This window comes from Dromaius novaehollandiae, chromosome Z (genome assembly GCF_036370855.1).
Source record: "Dromaius novaehollandiae isolate bDroNov1 chromosome Z, bDroNov1.hap1, whole genome shotgun sequence".
Classification (NCBI taxonomy): Eukaryota; Metazoa; Chordata; class Aves; order Casuariiformes; family Dromaiidae; genus Dromaius; species Dromaius novaehollandiae.
The window spans coordinates 26,634,058-26,659,528 of record NC_088132.1 but is presented as its reverse complement, the minus strand read 5'-3'; the positions used below and the strand labels follow the sequence as shown (position 1 = coordinate 26,659,528).

The 25,471-nt window shown below is 39.6% G+C and overlaps 1 protein-coding gene across 1 annotated transcript in view; it reads right to left on the bottom strand.

The window, feature by feature from the left end:
• LOC135325100 (proprotein convertase subtilisin/kexin type 5-like) overlaps positions 1 to 25,471 on the bottom strand; it is a 249,339-nt gene that overhangs the window by 86,793 nt on the left and 137,075 nt on the right. Inside the window, exons 10-12 of the mRNA XM_064502600.1 lie at positions 21,424 to 21,527; positions 6,243 to 6,360; positions 4,949 to 5,137 (exon numbers count right to left, since the gene is read on the bottom strand). Of these exons, the coding sequence (XP_064358670.1) occupies positions 4,949 to 5,137; positions 6,243 to 6,360; positions 21,424 to 21,527 (411 nt within the window). The remainder of the gene's footprint in view (positions 1 to 4,948; positions 5,138 to 6,242; positions 6,361 to 21,423; positions 21,528 to 25,471) is intronic.

Sequence of the window (25,471 nt, the reverse complement as noted above, 5' to 3'; positions counted from 1 at the left end):
AAAAATCCTGGGTGTTCTTCCTCTTGTCTGTTTTACACAGCTCCTCTCTTTCTTTTTAGATCAATACAAAACACATAATCTGAGACATTTAGCTGGATCCTAAATTTGTCTTTATCCATTTATCTTCACTCTGACTTCTACTATGGAAAATTAATTCAAACTTTTAATTATGGATGCCAACTTTCCACTACAATTCAACTTGAAGTATTGAATTCTAAAAGCCAATACATCCCTATTCTGCACATCTGCCTGATTAATTCTTTACTAGTCTCAGTCCTCAAAGGAAGGCATGTGTCATTCTAGTTCTCAGATATATTGCACTTCATTCTCTTTCCACATTTATCTTTGAGCATCTTCCAGGATTGATTTTAGAGTTACATGGAGGATAGTGTCAGTTACATGCATTCATTTACTCTCCTGCACATAAACCTGGTTTTGGCCTTTCCTGCAGAGCTAGGAAAATCAACAATAACTTTTCCTCTTTCATATAAAAAATTGTTTACCTGTTCGTTTTTGATGCTATGTCTCCAGTATCTCCAGCGCTCCTCACTCTATCTAATGCTAATACTGACAGGATCTAACAAAAGAAGTACTCAATCCCTTTTAGAGGTACTGACATTGCAATTGCAGGAGTGCAAAGAATGGGTGGTAGAAGGAAGGGTAGTGGGATGTCTGTTCGGGAAAAGAAAAGACAAAGACAAGCGAGGAACAAAATGAAACATAGAAGTTCGATTTGGGAGAAACAGTTCTCCAAGAACTGCTTCATCCTGTGGACATAGCACAGGCACAAGATTCTTCTTTGCTCATCCTGGATTTAATAATGTCACCATAGGGTAATTTTCAGTTACCTGAAACACTCAGCTTCACAACAAAGGTTGGCCCCATCCTTTTCTTTTTACCCCTAAAATGTCATTTTTGTTGTTGGAGTCTAATGTGTAAACTGTAATAAAAACAATCAGAATCCAGAAATCAAAATATGCTCCTATAAAGAAATGTTTTCCTCTACTTCTGATCATCTAGAATTTTTATGAAGTGATCTGGGAAGTAAGATTAGATGAGAACATCTCACTTTTGATGTAAGAGTTTACCAGAGAGGAGGACATTATTAAGATTTACTGATTATCAAAGATTTCATTACAGAAAAAAAGATGGTATTGAAAACACTTCCTTTTGTTGCTGAACAGAGGTATTATTAATGTCAGTGCCATGTAAGCACAGGAAGCTAGCTAGTGGCCTGGAAACTTGCCACCACGTGGTTAAAAAATTTCAGTTACGCAGTTCGAATGGCAGCAGCTGCTTTAAATTTAAAGGGCAAGATTTAAACAAGCCGTAACTTTGGTGGGAGACAAAGGAGCCCCAAGTTTGCCTCTTCTATCCTCTTTCTATTTAGCTGTTCCTCCAGTATAATACAGGCCTCCTGTATTGAGTGCCTGTTAGAACAGATCTTGGTATGTCTCAAAATACTCCGAAACGTATGGTGCCAAATCCAATGGCCAACTGTTTTTAAAAGGGGGATACTGTTCCCCTTTGGACTTAACTGTAGTCATTTTGACTGACTAAGCCTCATCCTCACAGCGGCCAGCACTTTCCGAGCCTGTATTTTCCTCTGTTGCAGTACATCCAATGTAATCATGTTTAGTGCTTTCCAAACAACAAAGCAGATGTTCCCTGTAATGCAGTTTTTGAAGAATGCACATGAGGCTCAAGCCAGTGACAGCGTAATCCACCAAATGCCTGCAAAGGAATCCACACCGCCTCTGACTAACAAGTTTTCTTACTGAAGTCATTTTAGGGGATGCCAACATTAAGAACAAAATATGCAGAAAAAAGGCCAGATATTGCCTGCGAGACCTACTTGTCAGTGCACCAGAAACTATACAATGACTCTTCTTCCAGAATCGGTGGAGAAGAACTGCACATGTGTAAAATGTACCTTTTTGCACTTCAAGACATTTTACCAGCAAACTGGTTCGAATTAAACCCAGATGAGTAATGGTAAAGCAATGAGGTTTTCCCCGGGTTCAGTAAAAACAGCTGGTATTGCTGCTATTAATCATGTACGTGTGCATTAAAAGGTCTTGTATGTCTCAGAAAAGTGTCTCGGTCAGGTAGTAGCCATGTACAGCAGCCTCTGAGACCTTTGCCTAAAGAAAAAAAAAACAACAGACCATTTCCTGTCAAGACATCCCTGCACGCTACTTGTATTTGAATGCCTTTATTCGGATACCCTCATGATTAATACTTTAAAAATTAAATGCCTTAAAACCAAATAAATTCTCCTGTTAGTGATTAACAACTCTCGCACTCTGGTTTTCATATTATAGCATGATGCTAAAAAATATACTTCCAACAACACTCAGTACACTAATTCCAAGAGCACTAGGCTGTAAGATTTCTAAATAAAACAAGTCTTGAAATATCATTTTGAAAACTGTTGTGTCCACGTACATGACTTTATCCTAAGAAAGGGCTTGTGAAGGTTCTAGTATATCTCACACCTAGATTTTTGCAAAATTCATTTATTCCTTAATATTAGTACCCCAGGGCAGTAAGTTGGCATCAGCCAGATGTGACTGACAAGTCCGTATCTCTCTGGAGCTTGCACAGGGAAGGAATTCCTGGTGTGACCATGTGAGTATTTGCACTTTCATGAATAATTTGCTTTTTGGAAAATGGTAAAATATTAAAAGGTGTTTCAGGTTTCTTAGTTTTCTGGGTATCCTTCTACCAGTACAGGATAAGAAGCAGCTGAACATCTCATATTTTAATACACACATTTGCTTTTTCTCTCTACCACCAGCACAGAAAACAATTACTTTTTAAGGAACAAGGGTTACAAAGAGACTGATTGAATTAAACTTTGTACCTTTTCCACATACCAGTCATCACCAGAGGTGAACTGTGAATACTGGAATGTCTCTATCTCCCACTTGCTGTGAGTCAACTGCAAGACATGAAAGGCTAGAGCCAGAAGTTAGCTGTGTTAAGACCACTGGGTTTACACGAGCTTGTTTTGTTTGGATACCTAGTGGAGGACTTTTAGATTTCTTCATTTTGAAGCATGGAAGAACTGCTGCATGAAAACAGAACAGAAATCTAAGCAAGGATTCCTTCAGAGAGAAAACAAAAGCTCGATTCATAACGGTTTAGAGGGTAGGTGTCTGCCTGTTGTTAGCAATGCATAAGTCCTTTGCTCAGTGCAGCAGGAAGATAGGTAGATGTGTGTGCACATACGTTTTATCTACAAGGCACTGACAACCCTGGTAATGAAAAACAGGACATATCCTAGAGGGGCAAAAACTCCAGGAAAACTTTCTATCCATTTAATGTGTTAATGTCTGTCTTGAAGAATATTTTCAGAGTAAGTTCCTTTTCTTTGAAATTAACCTCATCTCTAATGAAAATGTGGGTTAACCTGTCAATTGGAACAAAAATTATTTGAGCTCCCCCTGTCTCTGTAACAGGTCCTTCCTCTCGAGAGGAGAGGTAGGTCCTGCCACCACTGGGGGAGAGGTAGGCATGCAAGTCTCCAGGGCTAGTCAGCCAGTATCACCAAGGCTGGCTGGGGGAACGTGGATGGTGAGGCAGGTCAGTCCAACTTCATTAAACGCTTTGAAAACTAGGGCTGGGGATATAAGCTTTGGTGAAGACTGCACTAATGTCAACTTTTGTGTGGGAGCCCACTCACTGCCCTGCAGAACTGCAATCATCTAAACCTACTGGTCACCATGGCAAAAACATTCTTTATCGTATTATGGCCCCTGCAGGAAGAAGAGTTGTCCAGCCAGTTGGAGAAGTACGAAAGCATTGCTTCTCACTGTAACTATTTGCACACTTGGAACTGGGATGGAGTTTGAGGAGGTCTCTCATCAACTGCAGATCTTGATTGTTGATTTAGTACTATGTATCCAAGAAGGAGTGCTGATGGTTTCTTCAAAGATTTCTTACACTCCACCAAGGAAATAGGAATACCATTGGGCAGTCTTTCAATTTGCTGAGGACAAATCCTAATGATGTACCTCATCTCTAAGGCCTAAAATTGCATTAATGTTAGAAATGCATGGATAAAGAGATACTTGTCTGAATCCAATTTGGAAAAAAAAAGAAACTTTATGTGGTCTCAGCTTCTCCAAGAACATAATGTAGAGGTGACAGCAGATCAGAAAAAGGACCGATCTTTCTTAGTGGCTAATGTTAAGGGGGACCTGACAACGTCCAGCAGCAAGTATCCATCACAGATCTGTGGGATGCAGAAAATCGATGACTTTTTTTTCAAATTTTAATAGGCAGTTTGTAGATGGAGCTATTCATTTCAAAGTGCCTATAAAACTTTTCAGCACTCTGCTACCAAGAGTCTTTCACGGCTCGAGCATACTATTTCAATACAAAATGGAAAAAAAGGATATGGAAATTGGTGACATCAGGAATCATTACCATATTCAGAAAGCTTAAAGAAAATAATTACAGAGGATTACTATTCTGTCTGATTTTTATTACTAGTGGACAAAGGCATAAGAAAGGAAAGGAATGAAAAATAAGTGCCAGTGGTATGAAGAAACACATTTCTATTCAGCTTCAGTTTCCTTCTGTGATACTCAGCTTGTCATTATTTTCTTTGCACTGCCCAGCCTTCTAATAATTGGTGAGCCACAGAAGACTATCAAAACTGACTAATCTTTTACCCTGACACATAGTTCTACAGAGACCCTGCCAGAGCAAGCAGATGATGATCTTCAACAACTTTACAGCCTATTCTTCTACTGATAGAGACTGCCATCTTTCAGTTCCTTTGCACTCCATTTTTCCCATCTCTCTCAGAAAAATAATTTGCATCCTGTGTCTGTCAGTGAACCTACTGTAATGACTTGACTGCTCTTTGCTGATGCTGAAATTTCAGTGCAGGCTCTGCATGTTGACTAGACTGTGAAGTTGCGCTGTCATACTATACCTGTTGGCCAATAGCTGTGACCTAGTTCCCGAAGGAGAGGTTAGGTAAATTGCCAAGTCTCCACGTCGAGGGTGAGTAATAGTGATGCGCACAACCACATGCTCCAAGTAGATCACGTGGTGGTTGGGGTTATCCGAGCAGCCGGTGGCTTTGTAAATGGAACGGACAACGCTGTCAGGTCGTATTGTTCTATAATACAAGCATATAAAAACAGCATGAACGTTTTTTGCTTGTTCTATAAAATAAGACAACCAAATCACTTTTGCTGAATAGCAAATGTCAGTGTTGGACAATACTTCTGAGAAGTCAGTAGCCTATGATCCTTAGTTTTAGCATTTATTTCCTAGCTGAAACTATCAACATAGGGTAATTACTTTACTGCAGTCACTGCCAATTATCTGGCTTTCTGTTAAGGGCTATACTGACATGTTCACATGCTAAAAGATGACAGTGAAAAACTGTAATAGCAGTAAGCCTTTGGGGCAGAGCATTTTTTGTGGATTAGTGGCCAGCTGAGAATTGTTGGGATTGTCATGGGATCACAGCTGGTCATTAAGTTCCAGGAAATGCCTGGCATATCCATAGACCTTGCTTAAGTAATAGCAAGTATTACATATTAACTGTTGCAAACAGTGGGCAAATGGTATCTGACTCAGCTGGTTTAAACTGGCATAGCTTCCTTGCAGACTATACTAGTATTGCACGTAGCCTCTCAAGTATATCTATTAAACAAAAACGTTCCTCGGTGATTTTAATGCTTCGGAAATCTACCTTATGACTGATGCTCCCCCTGTATGCACAGAATGCACATGCCGAATTTTACCCTGACACATAGTTCTACAGAGACCCTACCTGAGCAAGCAGAAGGTCATTTAGTCTTAGCCTCTGAGCTACAGACCTTCCTGAGACTGTTAGCAGAGAGATAATATAAAGTAAGATTTTAATGAAAAGACCCTGGACTGGAGTTTGTACTTATCTTACAGGGTGACTGCAGTGCACTCAACTAGACATTCTTGTTCTTCTGGGCATCACCTCTACCAGAATCAACCAATATCCAGCCTGACTTATTTTACACCTGCAAGTTTTGGGATTCTTTAAATTTTGGATTCTTTAAATCATGGTCTTTTTCCGAGAATTACAGGAAACAATCTTTACAGGAAAATGACCTGACATCTCTGAAGGTGAGAGCCCCAGTGTAGCTTTCAAAATTAAACACAATGCAAGGGAGGGGTAAATTATACCCAATTTCTTTCCATAAGTTTATGCCAGCAAGAGTTTTGGCAGCGGGTATTACTTGATTTGCCGATCCGTGTTCTCCACACACACATGCTGTGGAGGGACTGTTGTCCACTTCTCTGCTTCTATCACCATTGCTTCAGCATCCATCAGTCCAAATCCATAGAGGTGGCTCACTGCAAGGTACAAACAGAATGGTTGCAGTTATAGCATAAAACCTTGCCTTTCACCACAGAATAATACCAGAGTCTCATTCTAATGACAACTGCTTCTTTTCTACTTACTTGCTTTGGCTCAAAGCTCAGAAATCCCTTTGCCAGAAACAATAAAGACTGTATCTAGTTTGTTCACTGAATCTGTTCACTGCTTCATCACAGAAGCAGCCGATGACCAGCATGAATAACACTGCCTTACCATAAGGAGTGTGGACCAGAACTGCAGGGCGCGCAGTTGCCTCTGATTGCCCTTTGCCCACTTGCCTTAATTCAGCCTAGTCCTCTTACATGACACAATGTTAGAAGGTATGAAGCACCAGAGAAGGGTTATGTGTTATTCAAATAACACACATGCGCACACACATACACACACACACACACGTAAATATTGAAGGCAACGGAGTCACTGGACTTCTGAAGGAGCAGACTGTGCCATTTATAACTGCTGTACTGTGTTCACTTCCTTGAGTGTAAGCAGCATGTGGATGCTTTCCTACTCTTATATGCAGTATGTTTCCCACCATCCAGGCAGCCAGCTAGATCCCACATCTCCCTAAACTTGTCTGCCTAACGAAGGAGAAAAGCTACGGTTTTTGAAATCCAAGGCTTTAAAGGTAATCTGGTTTTCATGCAGAGCATGTGTTGGAAAGGCTGCTTTCTCTATTTCCTCTGCACATCTGCAGACGATGGATGCTGAAGGAGGTGTGGAGAGAGCCTTACCATGGCTGGGCAGTGGGACCTTGTTCGGCCATGCAGCTGGTGACCTCCAGTATTACCTCCTACTGGCACTGCACAGGCAATGCTACTGAGCATCCACTCTTGTAGGTTACCATCCCTTTAACGCTCATTCCTGGATGTTATAATTACAGATACCTTGCTTGCCCCTACTTGTCTGCCATGCTATGGACAGTGAACAACTGTCCCCTTACTCAATGCCTCATAATTTAACTTTATACCTAATCATCTTCTGCTCAAAGAAGGAGGAGGTTTTAAAGTGTCATCTTTCCTAGGATACATGGGAAAGAAGGAGTGAACTTCTAAATATATAATAGTCAATGTTAGATATCTCCAACAGATTTGACGCAAACTTATCTAACTCTCTGAGAATTTTAAGAGTATGTAACTTCGTGGAACTCTCAAGCATTTCAGCAGCTCACAAAGCGTAAAAAGACAACTGCTTTGAATTTCTGTTTAAAGACCAAGTTTAGTAAAAAATGTCTAGTTTGTAAAGGGATTAATAATAAGCAGCCTTAAAAACAGACTCAAAGTTTCACTTACTGATCTGCAAATTAGCTGTGTGTTTTTGGTGGCTGTTCCAATCAAAACAGAAACTTGCAAATGGATTTTGATGAATTAGAAAGAGCTGCTAACCATGTGGTTTTATTGCGACAAATCTGTGCCCTTGCTAAAATCCTGAGGGGAGGGGGTGAAAGGAAAAAGCTCTGGAGGGAGAAGTTTAGATCACATATAACACTTTATCAATAAATCAGTTTAACTTGCTACCACAGAGGGTGCTACCAGAAAACCCTCAGAAAAACATAAATGCTATTTTAATCAGTAATGTGACAAGGCATTGTGTAAGTCTTTCCAACTGCACTTTGCAGAGGGTTTGTGAAAGCAGCCTCCATTCATTGCCAAACCAGAACTCAGAGGATTCCATCCAAAAAAACCCCAACCTTGTCAAATGAGTAACAGTTCAAAGCATAAAAACAATCAGTGCTTACGGATACCATCTTCCAAATACGGCAATATCTAATGCTGTCTGAAACTGCTAACTGAAGAGGGTTCTTCAACGGAAAATCCTGCAAGGCATAATGACTGTGTAATGAGCTGGTTTTCTTCCCATCTCCTTCCCCTTCAGCCCCAAACTCAAGTGCACATAGCATGGAAATGTTCATTTGGAGAAAACTAAACACGGCTCTTCTGCCAAATGAGGCAGGTACTTTATGGAGAAACCAAACAAAAGGACTGGCATATATAAAGATAATTAAATTCAGCCCTCCTTCAGACTTCTGAATCCTTCTTAATGTATTCCACAAAAAGAATGGACAGGCAAAGAGTTTCTATTTTTCTCTGGGGGTGGGGGCAGGCAGAAGAAGGGCAAGGAGGGCTTGGATGGAGAAACTATTCATAAAGAGGGCCTCTGTGACGGGAAGCTCCCTGGTCATTGATGTCATCTTGCAAAAACAGCCTCTTCCGATCAGAGCATGTTTATGTGCAGTCATCCATCTATTCTTACACTGCAACCAGTGCTCTGATATTTAAAGCTTTGGTTAATAATCATTGTGTCTGCTCTAAAGAACAGTGGGAAGAATGACAGCATTAACTCCCATGGTCTGTAACAGTCACTTACTTCGGATAGCACTATTTTTTAACAGTGAAGGATAATGCATGAATGGAAAAATCTTTAGAGCTAACCCATGGAAAATGCATGTCTTCATCCTGAAAGGATGGCTTAGTGCTCAGGATATCCAGCTGTAAGACGCTGTGTGTTCAACCCATCTGTTGAGCTGAAAGTAGAGCCAAATTTCTCCTCAGTTCACCTTTGCTCACCCAGAAATAAGGGCAGAAGAGCTCCTACCAACGCCATCCAGGCAGGCAGTAAGGTTCTCAGTGAAAGTTAAATGGCTTTTAAGACACTTAACACTAGAAAATTCCTGCTCGGGAATGCACATTAAAAAATACAAAGAATAATGTCTATAGAATAATGTCCATTCCTACCTCCCAAACTACTTTAAAAAGAGAGATGCATTCATTTCTCATGCAGGAGAAAAGTTTACTACACCAGGTTATGGGGTCAGGTTAATTGCCCGTGACAACGACGTTTAAACTCTCTTGCATGTAGAGCTGAGGTGGGACTAAGAAGCTCTGCACCTGCTGCTTTTTTTGTTTTTTTTTTTTTAGCAGTTGAAACACAAGCACTTTTTTTCCTTGAAAGGCATTCCCATTCAAATCAAAACATGCTACCAGTCAGGGGTGCTCCTAAAGCTTTCCACATGGAAAGCTTCCAGACAGCTGACATTTGGCTGTCTGCAGCGATTGCACTTCAAAGCCCTTGATCCAGTGGGCTGGTTAGCAGCTGCAGGTACTGAGACAGGCCCATCATTTTCAAAGACTAAATAATAGCAATTTGAGAAACCATTACTGAGTTAACAAAAGTAGTCGCTCCCCTGCATCTCAGAGAAGAAAACAGATTTTGTCTCCTACTGCCTCCAAATTGCGCCCCTTCATCTGCTTGTGCTGCTGTGGGCCCTGTGCTGAGGGGAAGAAAAGACCTCGGCAGCGCACGTAACGGCCACAAATATTTGCTGGTGAATATCTGGAACTGCCACTCATTTGTATGCGACTGGTACTGAGCTCACTTCTGCTAACACAAATAGGAAAGCAATATTTGAAAGGTACCGATGATTTGCAGGATGAGATAAGGCAACTGCAAGTGCAAAATACCCCTAGACCCTGCTTGCACATACCCACCTCTGTGCTCTCTGCATTATCACTGCTCTGAATTAGCTCTGCACTCCTGAGCATGTTCGAGAGGTGTAGGGCACCCATTCAGAGGTGGGAGGACACCTGAGGTGGGTGCAACGTAAGCTGGGGGCTAAGCTGCTGAGCTGAAGGGCTGCAAGCTGCAACCTCCCGGGGCTCACGGCATCTGTGGGCAGAACCACCCTTGCATCCTCCCTCCGCCCAGGCAGCAACGTGAACTGACCCACTCCTCTTTCTGCAAAATCACAGGCAGATGCAGAGCTTTACAGACACAGGACAAGTTCCAGAGAAAAACTTGCCTCCTGGAATACAAGGTAAATACTGAGTTTTAGCTGATCCCTTTACTCTTCATATCATTAAAGAAAATGACATTTATAGAGGCCAAAGTCCATTTACTTAACCCTAGAGCAGTTCCTCTATTAGCCCAGCATGAAATCAAGTCCTGCTCAGCTGCTGTATAGACTTCCCCATCTTTTTCTTAATCCCTTTGTTTTTGTCTGAAACTCCTATTGAAAATTCAATAACTTTCTTATTTATACACAAAGAGGGTGTAAAGCTAGCCCCAAATCTGAAGACGGAATACATATCCCACTTGACTTGACTATGAGAAATACAAACTGCCGGTATTGATAAATCGTAACACCAAATTGTGCAGACTCCAGAAAAACTGGGCCCAAACACTGAAAACACACCATTACCAGTGCCTCAGTACAGCTAAACTCAGTTTGTTATGCTGCAGTTTTCATCTCCTATCATCAGGATGTCTCATCAATAGTTAGATGCTAAGCCTCCTGTGTTATTCTGCTCATCTGACAAAAAACCATTGCAGATTACTCTCTCCCCTTCATATTTTGGGGGGTTTCATTTTCTGTACCCTAAAAGCCACATTGGAAATACAAATATTGCCTCGTATCTGTGACAATTTTGTATACATATAACAAATACTAAAGCAGTAGGAGAGACAAACTGTAATAACTTCAGTGTTTCAAACCAGCAATACACAACTGTGCTAAACTAGATACAGCTGTTTGCTATGTAAATTGTTATGGCTGTCCATTTATGCTATTTTAGGATTTTGCTCCGCTGTCATCCAAAATGAGAGCTGCAAAATAAGAGTCTGAAATGCCCCTAATATTTTGGTTCTCTCAGATGCTGCTTAGCAAACCTGGAAGGCATGCGACTACCACATTTTTCTTTGGGTTTTTGGATTGGTCTTCTGTTATTCTACTCTGTAACTCAGTTTTGTTTGTGTATGTGTGTGTGTGCGTGCGAAGAGAAAGAAAGCTATTTCTCTGGGAAGTTTTTAATGGTTGTGTAGTCATCTGCACCAAAGGACTTAAAATGTATCACTCTGTAAAGTATTTGAGTCTGAGCTTGTCTCCACAACTGTATTAGTCCTGCACACATTTATCAAGGAGAGGTGATCAGGTGTGAGTGTAGTTAGCACTGTGGTCAGAGCAAACAGGACCCTTTTTTTTTACCCCTGATTAGGGAATGAATACAGTAGTCCTGCTCAGCTTGACTATGTTTCAGATCCTGGTTTTTGCATGCCAATGTCAGATAATGTGCTGGCAACTTGTACTGGCCAACAGAGACTCCAAAATATCTGTCTTTTAACAGCAGTGAAAAGCTTTTCCTTTCTACTCTTTCTGTTTGCTTCCTTGTCCTCAAAAGGAATTTCAGTATTTCTTCCTAAAGTCATACATCTATAGTCAATTCTTGTTTCAGTTTTATTTGAAGGATTTCAAATATCTTAAAAAGAAAAAATCTTAAGACTCAGCGATTCCCATCCTGCAACTACTTCAACCCATCCTACACCAATATTTCTTTTACATTTGACAGTTCATTTGCAAACACAGAGCTCTAATTCTATATTACTTTAAGTTTCTGTCATTTGCATGGCATATTGAAATGCTTCTAATTACAAATAGGAACACCAATTGTTTAAGGAAAATTAAGGGACAAAAAACTAGTAATGCTACGATGACACACTGCTTAAACTATTTTCACTTTGTTTTGTCATGTTTTAACTAAGAGAACATTGATCTTTAATTAGACTTTATCTTGTTTCAGCCATATCCTTAACCCCAAATTCCCCTGTTTTGTGCCAACCTGTGACCAGTTATCTATGATAAGGAGATGTGATTTCTGAAACACATAACTGCTATACAAGCCAATAAGGTCCAAGAACTTTCCTTTTTACTCTTTGTTGTAAAACCATCTCCCTCATGCTTTTTAGATTAAGTGCAATATATGCTTTTTTATATTTTTGGACAGAACTAAAACACAAATTTTTCTACTTAAAGTCAAAGCAAACAACAAACTCAGTCCTCCCTCCCCACATAGTTCCAAGCATCTCTAAAGACTCAGCAGGCACAGAAGAAAATTGAGTTCTTACTCTTACACTGCACCAGAGAATGATTTAAAAGACAGAAAGTTGCCCAATAAATTTGTTATAAAAGTGGCGGTTACAAAGGTTCACAATGAGAAACTCAAGGACTTCTATTTCTAGAAATGTGCTAACAGAATATTTTAAATATCATTTTTATTAGACTTCCAGCTGTGTTTATGTCAATTACCAATTCTTCTGTCAGTACAAATAATCTCTCCAGTATGATCGTAACATGGATTTACCTGACAAAGCATTTGACAAAAAAAAATCAACTCTCTGGATTTTGCAGTGTTTCTCTCTGACCAAAAGCTCCTATTCATTAAAAATAAAATACAGATCTCCAAGGAACACTGCTGGGACAGCTTACAGCAGCTACACTCCCAGCAGCCAGGGTACCTTGTGAATAGTTTCTGTGTGCAGTTCTGACATTGTATCACCTTCTATGAGACTTTGCATCCCGTAAAAATATCTAAAACCCATCACCTTAAGACATAGAAAATGAAATTCAAGATTGCATTTGCATTCACATCCTGGCAGTAATTATCTTTCTCAGGAGCTTAAAACACGCATGCTGCTTAAGTGGAGAGATACGGGTTGACTAAAGGACTAAGAGCAAAAGGTCCTTTTGGGTCGTCAGAGTCAGACTGGGCTAACAACGACAGCAAGTCCCACCCAAATACTTTCCTCTCTGACAAAGGTTAGCAGCCTCACGGCAGAGGTCGTTAGTCTTGGGATTCGGCCACCAGTGGGTCTGCGGTCACCACCAAACGTCTGTGTGTACCCGGCTTGGCCACGCCAAGTGCCCCGCATCCCACAGCAAGCCTGTTACCAGCACCCAGGTTAGTTTACAGAGCTAGATTACGTATGCACAAAGTGGGTTAACATAGTCCTCAGAGCACACAGGATCTACTGTGCCCCACATACAGGGACATTTCCATCACCGTCACCGAAAGCACCAGTGCACTTTGCTGAAAAAAACCTCAGCCGACTGGTTCACCTCTGCTGCTGAAGGAGCAGGGTTGTGACAGAAACCGCAAACCTGACTACTACTTGCTGGTGACTGCGAAGACAGACAAGCTGCTGCTTCTCTCGGGTTTCTGCAATGGATTTGGCCGCATATCATAAAGGCTCTACTAAAGACATTCATTTATGTCACTTAAAATGAGCCAGCCTATGTGGATGGAATAAATCCAAGGATTTAAGTATTTAAAAGGGGATTAAAGTTTGCCGAAATAAAGTTGGCAAAGATGCATTTACAGTAATGGAAGCTATAGTTTTTAAACTCACTGATAGTCATTTTATGTTGTATTTTACCAGAAAGCACAAAGATACATTGCAAAACACGGCAGTTTGCATTTTTTCTCTAATCAGAACAAGCCATTTGCTGACTGCACCATAGAACACTTTTTATAAAAATGTACTCATTTCCTTTTTAGGAGCAAATTTTCCTGTATTAGCAGCAAATTTACCCTCGGAGGTGCATTTAGGATTCCCCCACAACTTAAAAGCAGCCAAATGTAGTAGTCATTTTATCCTATCAAATAATAAAAACACCTTTCAGCGAGCGCCTGTCTGCTAGGCTTCATACCAGAGCAGATGATGATGGATGAGTTAAGGAACTGTAAGAGGAAATGCTGACAGATCGTTAGCAGGAGACACAAAGATACCATTTCTGTGCTGTCAGGTGTATCAGATACACGGTGCCAAACATCCTTCTTGCTCTGTCTTGCACAACGGCTGTGCCTGTTCAGAGCTGCTGGTGCTCTGGAGGGATATTCATGCTCAAGCTACTTCCTGATTGAGTACAGGGCTGCAGCAGATTTCATCAGAGGAAGGATATACACAAATGCACCCACAGTTGTAATTAAGTATTTTGCAAATTATTTAATACTAATGACAGTAATTGTTAGAATCAAAATTATAGCAACCTCTCCCCAAAGCACAGGAAATATTAATTAACTAAATAGACTTCACGCTATCCCAGTAATGCTATACTGTAGATACAGATCAGTAACCTGAGGCAAAACGAAGTTGAACAATTGGCCACGATCACACAGATAGTTGGAGCAGTAACGCTGGTAATAGACCTTATGGATGAATTTCTGCATCCACTGAGTTAATAGCAGCACTCCTATTGATCTACATGAGTTGATTTTTCGAGAGGGAAGTAGCAATACAGTTATACACAGCTTCACCCATCCAACTGATCTGAATTGTCCTATGGAGGCACCTATCCTTCCCATTTATTAAACACGAGGTGAAAGCTCCTAGGTGCTCTAGGTCCTACTAAGACACTCTAAATGCATAAAATACTGTATAGTAGATGGTGTGAACTGCCTCCAAACTGGCCTAAGTCCCAGCCCCGCTATGCAGACATGTTCTAATAACAAAAAAATTGCCAATGTTGTAATTACTGCATTAGAACAATGCAACAGCGACAAAAAGCTTTTGTGTTCCCAAAGGCAAGTGCTGGTTGTTTAAAAAGACACAACTCCCTGTGCACAAACATTCATGAAGCGTTTGCTATGGAGGTATATGAGAGTGGCTAGGTCTTTGCCTACAACATTTCTCACAAGTGCACTACTCCATCAGTTAGGAGACAAAGAGGTCATGCCACTGCATATAGCTTTTACGGCTTTTCTCCTAAAATGTGGCCTTCATTCTCTCTATATAAAGCATTCTGTTTTGCAGAATTATATCAGTTTGTCTTTCATTTTTTGGTATTTCTTTGCTTAACACTCCAAACTGGAAATCCAAATTTCACATTAAGTGGTTGACTCTGAGGTTATGAGTCCACAGGGGAAGGCTGTTTCTCCATTCTTCCTCTTCCTCCCTCCCCCCACTTCTTTGCAGACTTTTGCAAAAGGTCTAAGTTGGGCCTGTTAAAATAAAAAAGTCAAAGGTTATCATTCACGTGGTCTGTGCACTGTTACTGTTGCCAGTTCACTCGGCAATATCTGGAGAACTAGGAATTGCAGAGTATAGTAACTGTGCATAGCTTTGCATCTAGGACAGATGGACAAAAGTCTGCCAGTGGTTCAGCAAAGGCACTATCTTAAATTCTTTGTCTGTTGTTCTGATCACAGATTAGCGGTGATTCCCAGTACTATTCTAATAGAAATTTAATCCAAATTTAGCCTTTTGCCTGCTATTTTAGAACCAATTTGCACTGTAAAACACTGTACATTGCAAAAAAAAAGGGTGTGAATTAGGCTCACAATATATGACTGTAGGAAAGCAACCAACTGTGGCACAAAATGTCAGTCTACTTCTCTTTATGTATCCCAGCATAGTTATGAAGTTTCTCCTTAGACTCCATTTTAAATTCATAACTCCATTCCCTGCTTTTTTAGAGCCAGCAGGGAACAGTGCTGCGGAGCTGGTGAGTAATGAGAAGCTCTGACAATGAAGACTTTGAGCCTGGGAGAAGTAATGAGACACCTCCCTGGCTTCTGTGAGCCATTCCCTCTCCTCCTTTGTACATCTCCATCTCTGGAACTATACAGATATATTTCTCATGTTATGTGTCTTTCGACCAAAAGCAAAATTGGGTGGATTTCATTTTCTGCTAGGGAAAAGAAAAATAACCCGCAACAACAATGATTTAGGCTGCAGAATCCAATATATTTTCCAGCTACCTTCCCCAAATCCCAAGGAGATTTTTCAGGTCTCGCTCAAGGCTAGCAGAGTTCAGATACCAGGCAATTTGTTTGGGTTTAAAATATGAAACACTGAAAAATTCCTAATGCAATTTTAATACTACATTTAAAAAACATTATTCACAGCTGCCAGCTGGGAAAGGAAACAAGAACCATCTAGAAAGGCTGCAATGACCAGGAAATAAAAAGCCACAATCGCTTTACACCTTCTGCTAAAAAAATATATTTTTATGCCCCTTTTCCTCAACTATCTTCATTTCCAAATCTCACCTCCTATATTTTCTCTAACTATAGCAATGCTCTCTGTAATAAGCAATGATAAAGATGATGGTATTGACCCTGTGGATCCTAGGATATTTAAACACGGTTGTGAGATTCCTGAGGATGCACACCTTTTCCTATCACACACGCTCTCAAAATGCTGGGGAGACACATGGTGACACTTCTGCTCACTGTTAGACTTGCTATTTATTTTAGCTGGTTTGCTTCTTTGCTTTCCTGGTGCTAAACTGAATGCGGCCCCGTGCTCAAACAACTTCCAACCAAGGGCTACAATGCGAAAAGTTTTCAGATGAAACTAATCAATCCAGCTAATATAAGACTAATGCCTAGCTATGCAAGTGATGCCAACATCTCTTTAAGACTTTAAATCCATATAGGTTGAAGACTTGTTCACATGCAATGCAAAATATGGCTGGAATGTCTTTCCAAAGATGCATTTCCTTTTCCAGACCGTTGCTCTCAGCTGCCTGTGCAAGGTTCTGGTTTGTGTGGCTCACATTTGGAAATGGCACGTTATATACTTGTTTCTTGATAAACATAATTCCCACAGTCTTAAAATCCTGAGGCTTAATGTCTGGTGAACAGGACTCTAGGGCCTAGATTCTCCTGATGTATCATTACACCAGTAGTTTAGAGAATGACACTACCGAAGCTGGAGCCTTTTTCAGGGACTAGCATATTTGGAAGCAAAATCTGGCTTAACAGGATTGCCTGGGAGGCATAGAGCCATCGAAACAGCTCTGTGTCATGGCTTGGCAGTGAAGCCAAGGGCCTGCTGAGAGGAGGTGGCCAGAGGATGTGGCATTAGGGGTATTTGTGGTGAGGAAACGCTGTCTGGAACCAACAGAACATGCAGAGAGCAAGAGAAACAAGTCACCCATGAGATAGTTTGTATTTGCTGATGTTTCTCAGTAGGTTGAACCAGGAAGACACTGACAGCACTCAAAATTGGCTTGTCAGAAAAAATCATGAGTCTAGCTGGCACAGGATATAGTTTGCTCCCCTCTTACAAAAAAAGACCAAAGCAATTTCATGTGACTGGTGTCAGGTAACCAGCTACCCATAAATGGGTTCTTGCAACAGCCAGGCTCAAAGTCCGTGTTCCACTCGCTCCATGCACCAGGTCTGTGGGCTGTAGGGGTGCGTAGGACTTGATTTTGGCTCTTAGTACCATGTGCATTTATCACCTGAAATCCCTAAGACTGGAATTTGAAAGGTGTTTTGATATATGTACAGCTTTTGGTTGACATTTCAGTTCCTAGAGTGTTTATCACTTTCAAGAGTCTTACATCAGCTTCTAGCAATGATTTCAAAATAAAATTTAAAAACATTATTTAAAATATGCAGCAGTGTGTAGCTTGTTTATCTTCTCTGAAATGTATATGCAGTTGTGCAGACTCTCACACTAGTCTCTGAATTTGTGCCTGGCTACTGGTTGCCTTACGGCAAGTTAAATCTGACCAATGATAGGAACAGAGATACTCTCATCTCTTCATCATTCCCAGAACTGGTAATGCTCTGCTTACAACAAGAATAATCACCAGTTTTATTAAACACTTTGATTAAACAATTACATTCAAAGGCCATAAAACATTAAGGTTAAGCTAAAACATTAAAATATCTCTCCTAATGTAACCAGCTGTGATACCCTGTCTAATCTAAATGGATGAGATTTAGCTTTTTTAGTCTATTATTCCCTTGCAAACCACATCACTCTCAGCTTCTGTAGGAAGAATACCTCCACCAGACCTAGAAATGGCCTGAAATGGAAAAAAAGTGCTGTTTTTGATTTCTCTTTATCTTTCGTTGACATTTTATTTCACGGTATTAGGTGTTACTATCTACACTTTGGAGCCAGGAAGAGCGAAGCATGTTCTCTAAAATCAAAAAGCAAACTAAAGGTATCCCTTCCCTCCAAATGGTCTGCTTTCCCAGAGAGCTTCCTTTGACAGTATGTGGAGCTTCAGTTACACACAAAGAATTGTTCAGATGATTTGATCATTGTTCTTAAAACTGCAGTGTTTCATTTGGTTTCTTTGAATGCAGAAACTAGTCAGCATGAAGGCTTTTTATGAAGGCAGGGGCAAGCTCTATTGTTGACCAAACAATTGGCAGAACAAAGAGCCGCTGCATACTGATCTGGCCTAGCAGAAAGAGAGCAACAGTTCTGATATATTCACGAAAAGAGTATAGATGTTCTCTAGTTTTTCTCTGTATTATTGGTTAATTAATTCCTTTAATTATAAAAAACCCTCTGATTTTGAGGTGAAGTTGAGCATAACGTATCTCTTTGCTAGTGAAAAATTTTATGTACAACTGACTAGACTAAAAAATGAGTATTCAAGGCTTTGTCTTTGAGAGTACCAGATAGTAAGTTCCTATGTAAAGATACCTACTGGCTGACAATGAAACAATAACTAAAAAAACTAACAAGAAAAAACTCACCCATTCCTGGCTTTATTCTGTTGACATGCATTTAATGAAAGCTGCTTATTTGCCAGAAAATGAAACAAACAACTGGCTTTGCTTTGACAAATCACTGACTGGCTCAAGGGCTCTTCATGAATTAATCTTTCTTTTTATTAATGCACGACAGAAAAGATGGAGATCTTGCAACCAATAACGACATGTGTGAGCTCCTTCTGTGTGTGTTCTGCAAGAGAGAAACGCTGCGAGTGACTATAGCGAGGCTTGGTGTTGCCATGCAGCCCAGCAAAACAGCCCACGGAAAAAGCACGCTGACCCACTTTCAACTACCAGCCTTTGCTGACCCTTTGTGGAGTGAGAGGTTCTTCCAAGTTTTTGTTGTTTTCACCCTTTCAGTTCTCATTTCTAAAGGAGCAAGCCTGTCTCTCTCTTTCTCTTCATTTTTTTCTTTCTTCCCCAGCATGCATGGAAGAAAGGGAGATTGTTTCTTGTGACTCTCTTTGCTTTAGTTAATATTAAAGACAATCTTCCCCTCTCTTCCCTTGTTATAGACATGCCTTGGAAGAAATATGGATCTTACCATGAACAAAATTATGATATAATTCCTTAAGGAACTCAGTCTGATCAGAGTAATTCATCTATGAAAAACTGTACTTTAATTGTTAGTCTTGGCAACAGTGAAGGATAATAGTGTAATATTATACTAAATATTGCCACGTGCAATAGTAAAATACTCTTTCAGTCTCGCCAGCAGTGGTGTGCAAACCACCTTTTGAGTTCAGGTTTGGGTGTTGTGATTTAATCTAAATCTTTTGCTTCTCCTTCTTCCAAAACCAACAGAGGTTTACAGAGAGCTGGATTTTTATTGGAACCATTTGCTCAGCCTAAGTTGCCAAAATAATTTAGTTAAAACTCGTGCTTTTATTTGGGTTAAAGTTGATTCCTGAGCTCCATAGAGGTCGAGGCACTTAGTTTGTCTTCCTCTTTTTCAGTCCACCATGCAGTCTACAGCAGAGCTCCGCCAGGTCAGGTTGTGTTTCCTGACTTCCAGTCCCACAGCTGAGCTTATCTATGTATGTTCATGATTTTGCACAAGTGGAGGAGAAACCTTCCTCACCCGTTTTACAACAAATAATTAACAAATATTAAAACATGTGGCTCCCAGGATTCAGATTAAGCTAGCTGCAGTGGCGAAACAGCGCAAATCCTGCTGCCGATGCTGCTACTGCCGGGATATTACTGTGACTTCTCTGCTAATGAGTGACAGCTGCTGTGAAATGCAACACAGGGTGTTTGCCTCTCTTGGGAAACAAGTTGAAAAACACAAAAAGACAGAATTTTGAAAGTGAGCTGGGGGAAAAAACCTCTCTATTTTATGCTACTATTGTTTGAATTTCAGATAACTCCAATAAAATGATAATACAGTCACAATCTCCTGCCAAAACTTTTTAAATCCTGGGGTATGTTTCATAATAACAAACACTGTAATGTTATCATAACTAAGGAAGTATCTATTTCTTACTGTATGCGTTTTTGCATGTAGGTATGTGCTTTTTGTAAATGGGACAAAACCAGTCTCGTGAATGTCAACCTTCACATAGCGAGGGGCTTGGAGTCAAATACCCATTTCTAAATCTATCCTCTGTAGTTAGGGTCTGGTCTGGATCCAAAAATGAAAGGTTTTTTTGTTTCATTTCTATTCAGTTGCAGTAGAAATGTCACAGGTCAGAATGATATATTAAAGATGTTCTGTGGAAGCAGTGCCTTGATCTGGAATAGATTAAAGCTAGGTTTCAGTTTTAAAGTGAAACCAGGGAAAAGATTTGATGGGTTCTTACATATTATATTCTGCTCTCAAGAGATCCTCGCACAGAATCAATACTTATGCTGATCTTAAAACAGTAGTGCAGTCTTGGGCAAAAATCTCGTGAAAAGAGAACCAGAGATAAGCCATTCTCGTCTTTTTTAGATGCAAACCAGACTGAAGGCAGTAAGAGTTTAGTGAATGGGAATCAGAAGCCAACACATGCTGAAATACAGCACTGTACGAATTCAAGATCCAGTTTCACCCATCTTGAAAATATGTCTTATCTAGTGGTACGACTGTTTATTTCTGCTTGCATTACAAAAGATACAGCCCAGAGAGGTAATTTCAATATGCAGTTAAAAGACTTAGCCTTTTTTCCTTCTTTGCCTCGGGGTGCAACAATGTAATATACTGTACATCTTGAGCTTATATCTTGTCTGTCAAAATTCGTTCTAGATCACTGGTTTGTCACTGGTTTGACAAAATTTCAGAAACCTTTATTACAACTGATTGAAGAGTATGATTTCTGTCTCATTAAAATCCTGATAGCTCAACTTTTTTTTTGTCCTAAATCAGAGAGCAATCTTAAATACTAAAAAATGTACGGAGAGTCATATAAAGCAGAAATTTGAAAATACTGTTTTGTCATTTTTAACCAAAATGGCCAACAATCCTAAACGAGAACATGGGCTAAATCCTGTAACTGCTATAGCTTCAGCTCTAGGCTATTCTATTAGTATACTAGCTATACCAGCTGTACAAGGAAAAAATTTAAAAACACCTGATTTACTTAGTTTTCTTCCAGCAGTGCACAAAGTAGGGCTGAAAGGGACTACCAGGATCATTTGGCAGCTGCCATTTTTGTTTTTAGTTATTTTAAGAGCTTTTCTTTGTTAAAGAGAGGATTATTTTCTCTTTGAAAATGACACAAATCCTTTTGCCTCTGATGGCAAAGAAGAAAGGAAGCTCACCCTTATAACCAGCCGCATTGGTTTTCCAGTCGTTAGCATTCAGATGTCCTGCACGTGAAGTCCTTACAATAATATGCTGTATGTCTCTCCAGGTCAGAAACGGACTATGAAAAAGGGGAAAGACAAAGTAACAAATCAGACATATTTTATAAGAATGGAGGGATAAAAGGTCATGTAAGCTAAAAAATATCCAAACCAAAACAATCCTAATTTCTCTTCCCTATGCTCCATTCAAAATAATGTTCTAATATTACAGAATTACTATACCCAACTATTTATACAGCTCAGAGGTTTGTATTAAGCAGACTATGAAGACATGTAAGTAGTATTCCACTGTAGGAAACTTCCAGTGCTTTGCTAAGCAAGGGAAGATAAAGAGGCACATTTCACCCATAGGTAATTCGCATGACTACCAACCACTGCATCTGGTTACCTACCTTGACCAAAAGGAAAAGAAAGCAGAATGATGGCTCACTGAAAAGCTTCACTAAATCTTAGTAACTACACCCTCGAGCTGGCAATTTCTTTAGTGTTTCAGCTCCTATTTCAGATATCTCTGTTGTTATTCACTTGGCTATTACCATGGGCTTTGGAATTCACTGTGGCTCTGTTGGTATTTTTTAAGAAGCCCAAACTGCCAACACCAAATCTGAAGAGTTACATAGCAAGTGTTTGATAGCACAGGGGTAAATTACTTTAACGGAGTCCTAATAACCTGTCCACTGGGGCAGTGAAAGATGATGTTGTTTGCATCCTCACTATGAAATTATCACCCATTTATCCCGCAGTAATAGAGGAAATCTGTAGGGAGTGTAGTTTTCTTATTGCTCTTGGATCCATGGTCATACATCCCAAGGAGAGTTTATTTTCTTAAAAGACCATTTTAAAGGAGCATGGCCATAATAGAGGTCTTTCTACTTTCTCCTTCCAATTTGTCAGTTTTTCTATCATTTGTAAGAAGAGGAATAGCATTCCATCTAAAAATGCAGTTAGTGGAGGGAATGATATGGGTGACTAAATAACTGTGAGGAAATAAGAACTGTAGCTCACACCACCAGTCACTTGGTATCATGCTCCGAGTATCGCTATCTGCCCGTACTGTGCTCAACAGCACAACTCCATCCAGTTGTAATGACGAAGACAGACCAGAATGAAGCACACAAAGATGTACTCAGGCCCTGCTCTCCGACCACATCGCCTCCTCCCTGCCCTGCCAGTGTTTCATATCTTCCAGATTTTGTTTTTTCAAAAGTGTATCTTCTTGGAAATACTTGAGTAGTAAGTGCTGCATGGCACTTAACTATGGAAGTCGAGTCTTCTCCTGTGAGCTGAAATCAAGCTAGTTGGAAAAATCAATGAATACACATGATAGTATACAGAAAGGAGTACTTTCTCTTTCTTTCAAGCTGCATAAATTCAGGTTTTTAGATGACAAATTTCACCTTCCACAAACTGGAACTTCAGGAGAAGGCAGTAGGGACACAGGAGTTACTGCAAACCTGCAATCAACCTGTTCCTAGAAAAACTTGCCCCTTTCCTATCCCCAGGGAATTTACAGACATATATGCATGGGTATTAGCCAAAAGGAGTTTACCTGTCTGGGTGAAATTACAGCAAATAAAAACCAGTTACCAATTAGTTTCAGAACTACGAAATTGGAATTTCAAAATTCAGAACTATGAAAATTCTATATGATCGAGAAAAACTTGGGACGTAGAGGACATTCACTCATATAACTGATTTTCACACATTACTTTTCAATAGCCACATAATCCACCAGCTTGAAATCCAACAGAGTTGCCTAAAGATCCCAGACTTCTTTTATGCAACTGGGTTGTAAGGGACAATCCAAAGTAGGGTACCAAGCTGTTTTACTACACACATTTTTCTTGCTTCTCTTGCAGTAGTACCATTTTATTTCTGAGTGTATCCTTTCCTTCACAGAACATTACCCTGGGGGGATGTGGGGTCCATGCTAAGCTGAAGCAAACTAGCACTTTTCTAGCTACAGTTGGGATATCACAGGAAGCAGAGCTGGAATAATCTGAAGAAGGATAATGATTTATAAGTGAATCTCCTATGTATTGCATACAGGGTTTTTTTGTAATTTCTTCTTAGCTGTATCACTTTGTAATTATTTGATTTCTCCTCTGTGTGTGTGTATACAAGGTATGTGGGTACTCTCATGTTTAAATTATTATTTAAGGACAGCTGAGAGAGCTGATGCCTACTGGCCCTGAACATTTATTAAAACATTAATATGCTCACAGATAAAGTTTTTTTTCTTTAAGGTGAAATCTCTCACACTAGACAGCTGGACTACAGTGACAGCAACTGTTTATCCAGCTGAGCTGGTAAAAAAAAAAAAAAAAGGAAATGTCATGGAATGTAATGAGCATTAAGGGCTTGTAAGATAGGGTATGCTTGGACAGTCACATAACATGCTTCAAGAAAAAAAAAAAAAATCAGTAACATTTTATACCAGCTCAGGAATTTCATTGGGAGTCTGTGTAAAGTCTTAGGAAAACATGTTTCAGGCCTTCAAGAAGACCTCTAGGAATCCCAAGAGCTGCATTCTTTATAATCTGGAATCTAAACAATCTGTTATTCCATAAAGCAAGCAGCCCATGCGCCTGGTGAAAAATAAGGCACTAAAATACTCCTCTCAACTTTAAAAGGAGCAATTCAAGATATGCCACATTCAGCTGATTATTTAAAGAGGAATGGAAGATAAAGGATATAAGGATATAGTAGCCTCCACTTGATAGTACTAAACTCTCATAAATTGGAATTAGTCGCTCAGACAGAAAATGAGATTATGTATCAAAATCACAGTTTACTTTTAGAAACAAAAAACATGGCAGATCTTGAAAACTGAACCATTTGCTGTTTTATCTACCTCCTTATCTAATCATAAAAAATAATGCAAGAATTTCTGGAGCAGAAAACTTTTGATCAAAGGTCTGATTTCCAGGACACAAGAAAGGTATGTAGTTAAATCAATCTGCCTCTCATACAATCTCCACATCTGTCTGCTTACTGCAGAAGTCATGAGATATATTTTGTTTATGTTTTCTTCTTAAGGAATGATAGTTTGGGCATATTAATATCTAGAGATTTAATAGTATAAGAACAATATTCAAACTGATCTCTGGAGCCTACAATCTGACCTTCACTATACTAAAAATTGAGTTACTGCCAGACTGAAATCTCCTCTCTACAGTAGACACCTCATTTGAAACAAAATAGGTCTGCAATTGTTTGTCCATAATTTTTTTCAGAAACTTTAATAAAAAAAAAAGAACTGGAATGAAGTCAAAATAGCAGTTCATCTGGAGAAAGAAGAGGCTTTTTTTTTGTTTTTTAAACAGAACAGTCAAGCAGCCAATTCTAGAGCATCTGGAAAAATCACAGAATTGGTCAAATATTTGTAAAACATGTCAAAATTGGAACCCAAAGGAGTAAACAGTTGTTTGCTAGCCATGTGGGCCACAGATCCAGACAAGATGTCACTGATGTTAATTGATTTACCACTTGATTAATCTCAGAAGAATAAATGGCTAAACATCTTGAAATGAACAAACGCATTAACAGTACTAACTCTGCTTGATAATGGATTGATTTCAAAAACTGGGCAATTTCCTTCCAAGAAAAAAATTTTTCAGCGTCTCATCTGGAATTGCCCTGGGATTATACATACCAGACAATACTCAAAATCATACCAGAAAAGCAGAAGTGAGAACAATTAGATATGAAATTGTTTGTCCAACAGCCAAAAAGTAATGAATGTCATGTCCCTAACAAACTATTTATACTCTGAGGTATAGCTCTCTCTTTTCCAAGCTTCTCAAAATGTTTATGAGACAAGGTAAATGAGAAAGAATGAAACAGAACAAGTGCATTAAGTTATATTACAGTAATAGTCATTTGAGATTTAACTGTATCTTTAAACAGGAACAAATATCATTATTCCAGCTGCTTAGAAATAGTAGGTCATTATTTTTGGCCAAATCTGATTTCTTCATTCCACAAGTAGTCTCCCTCATGA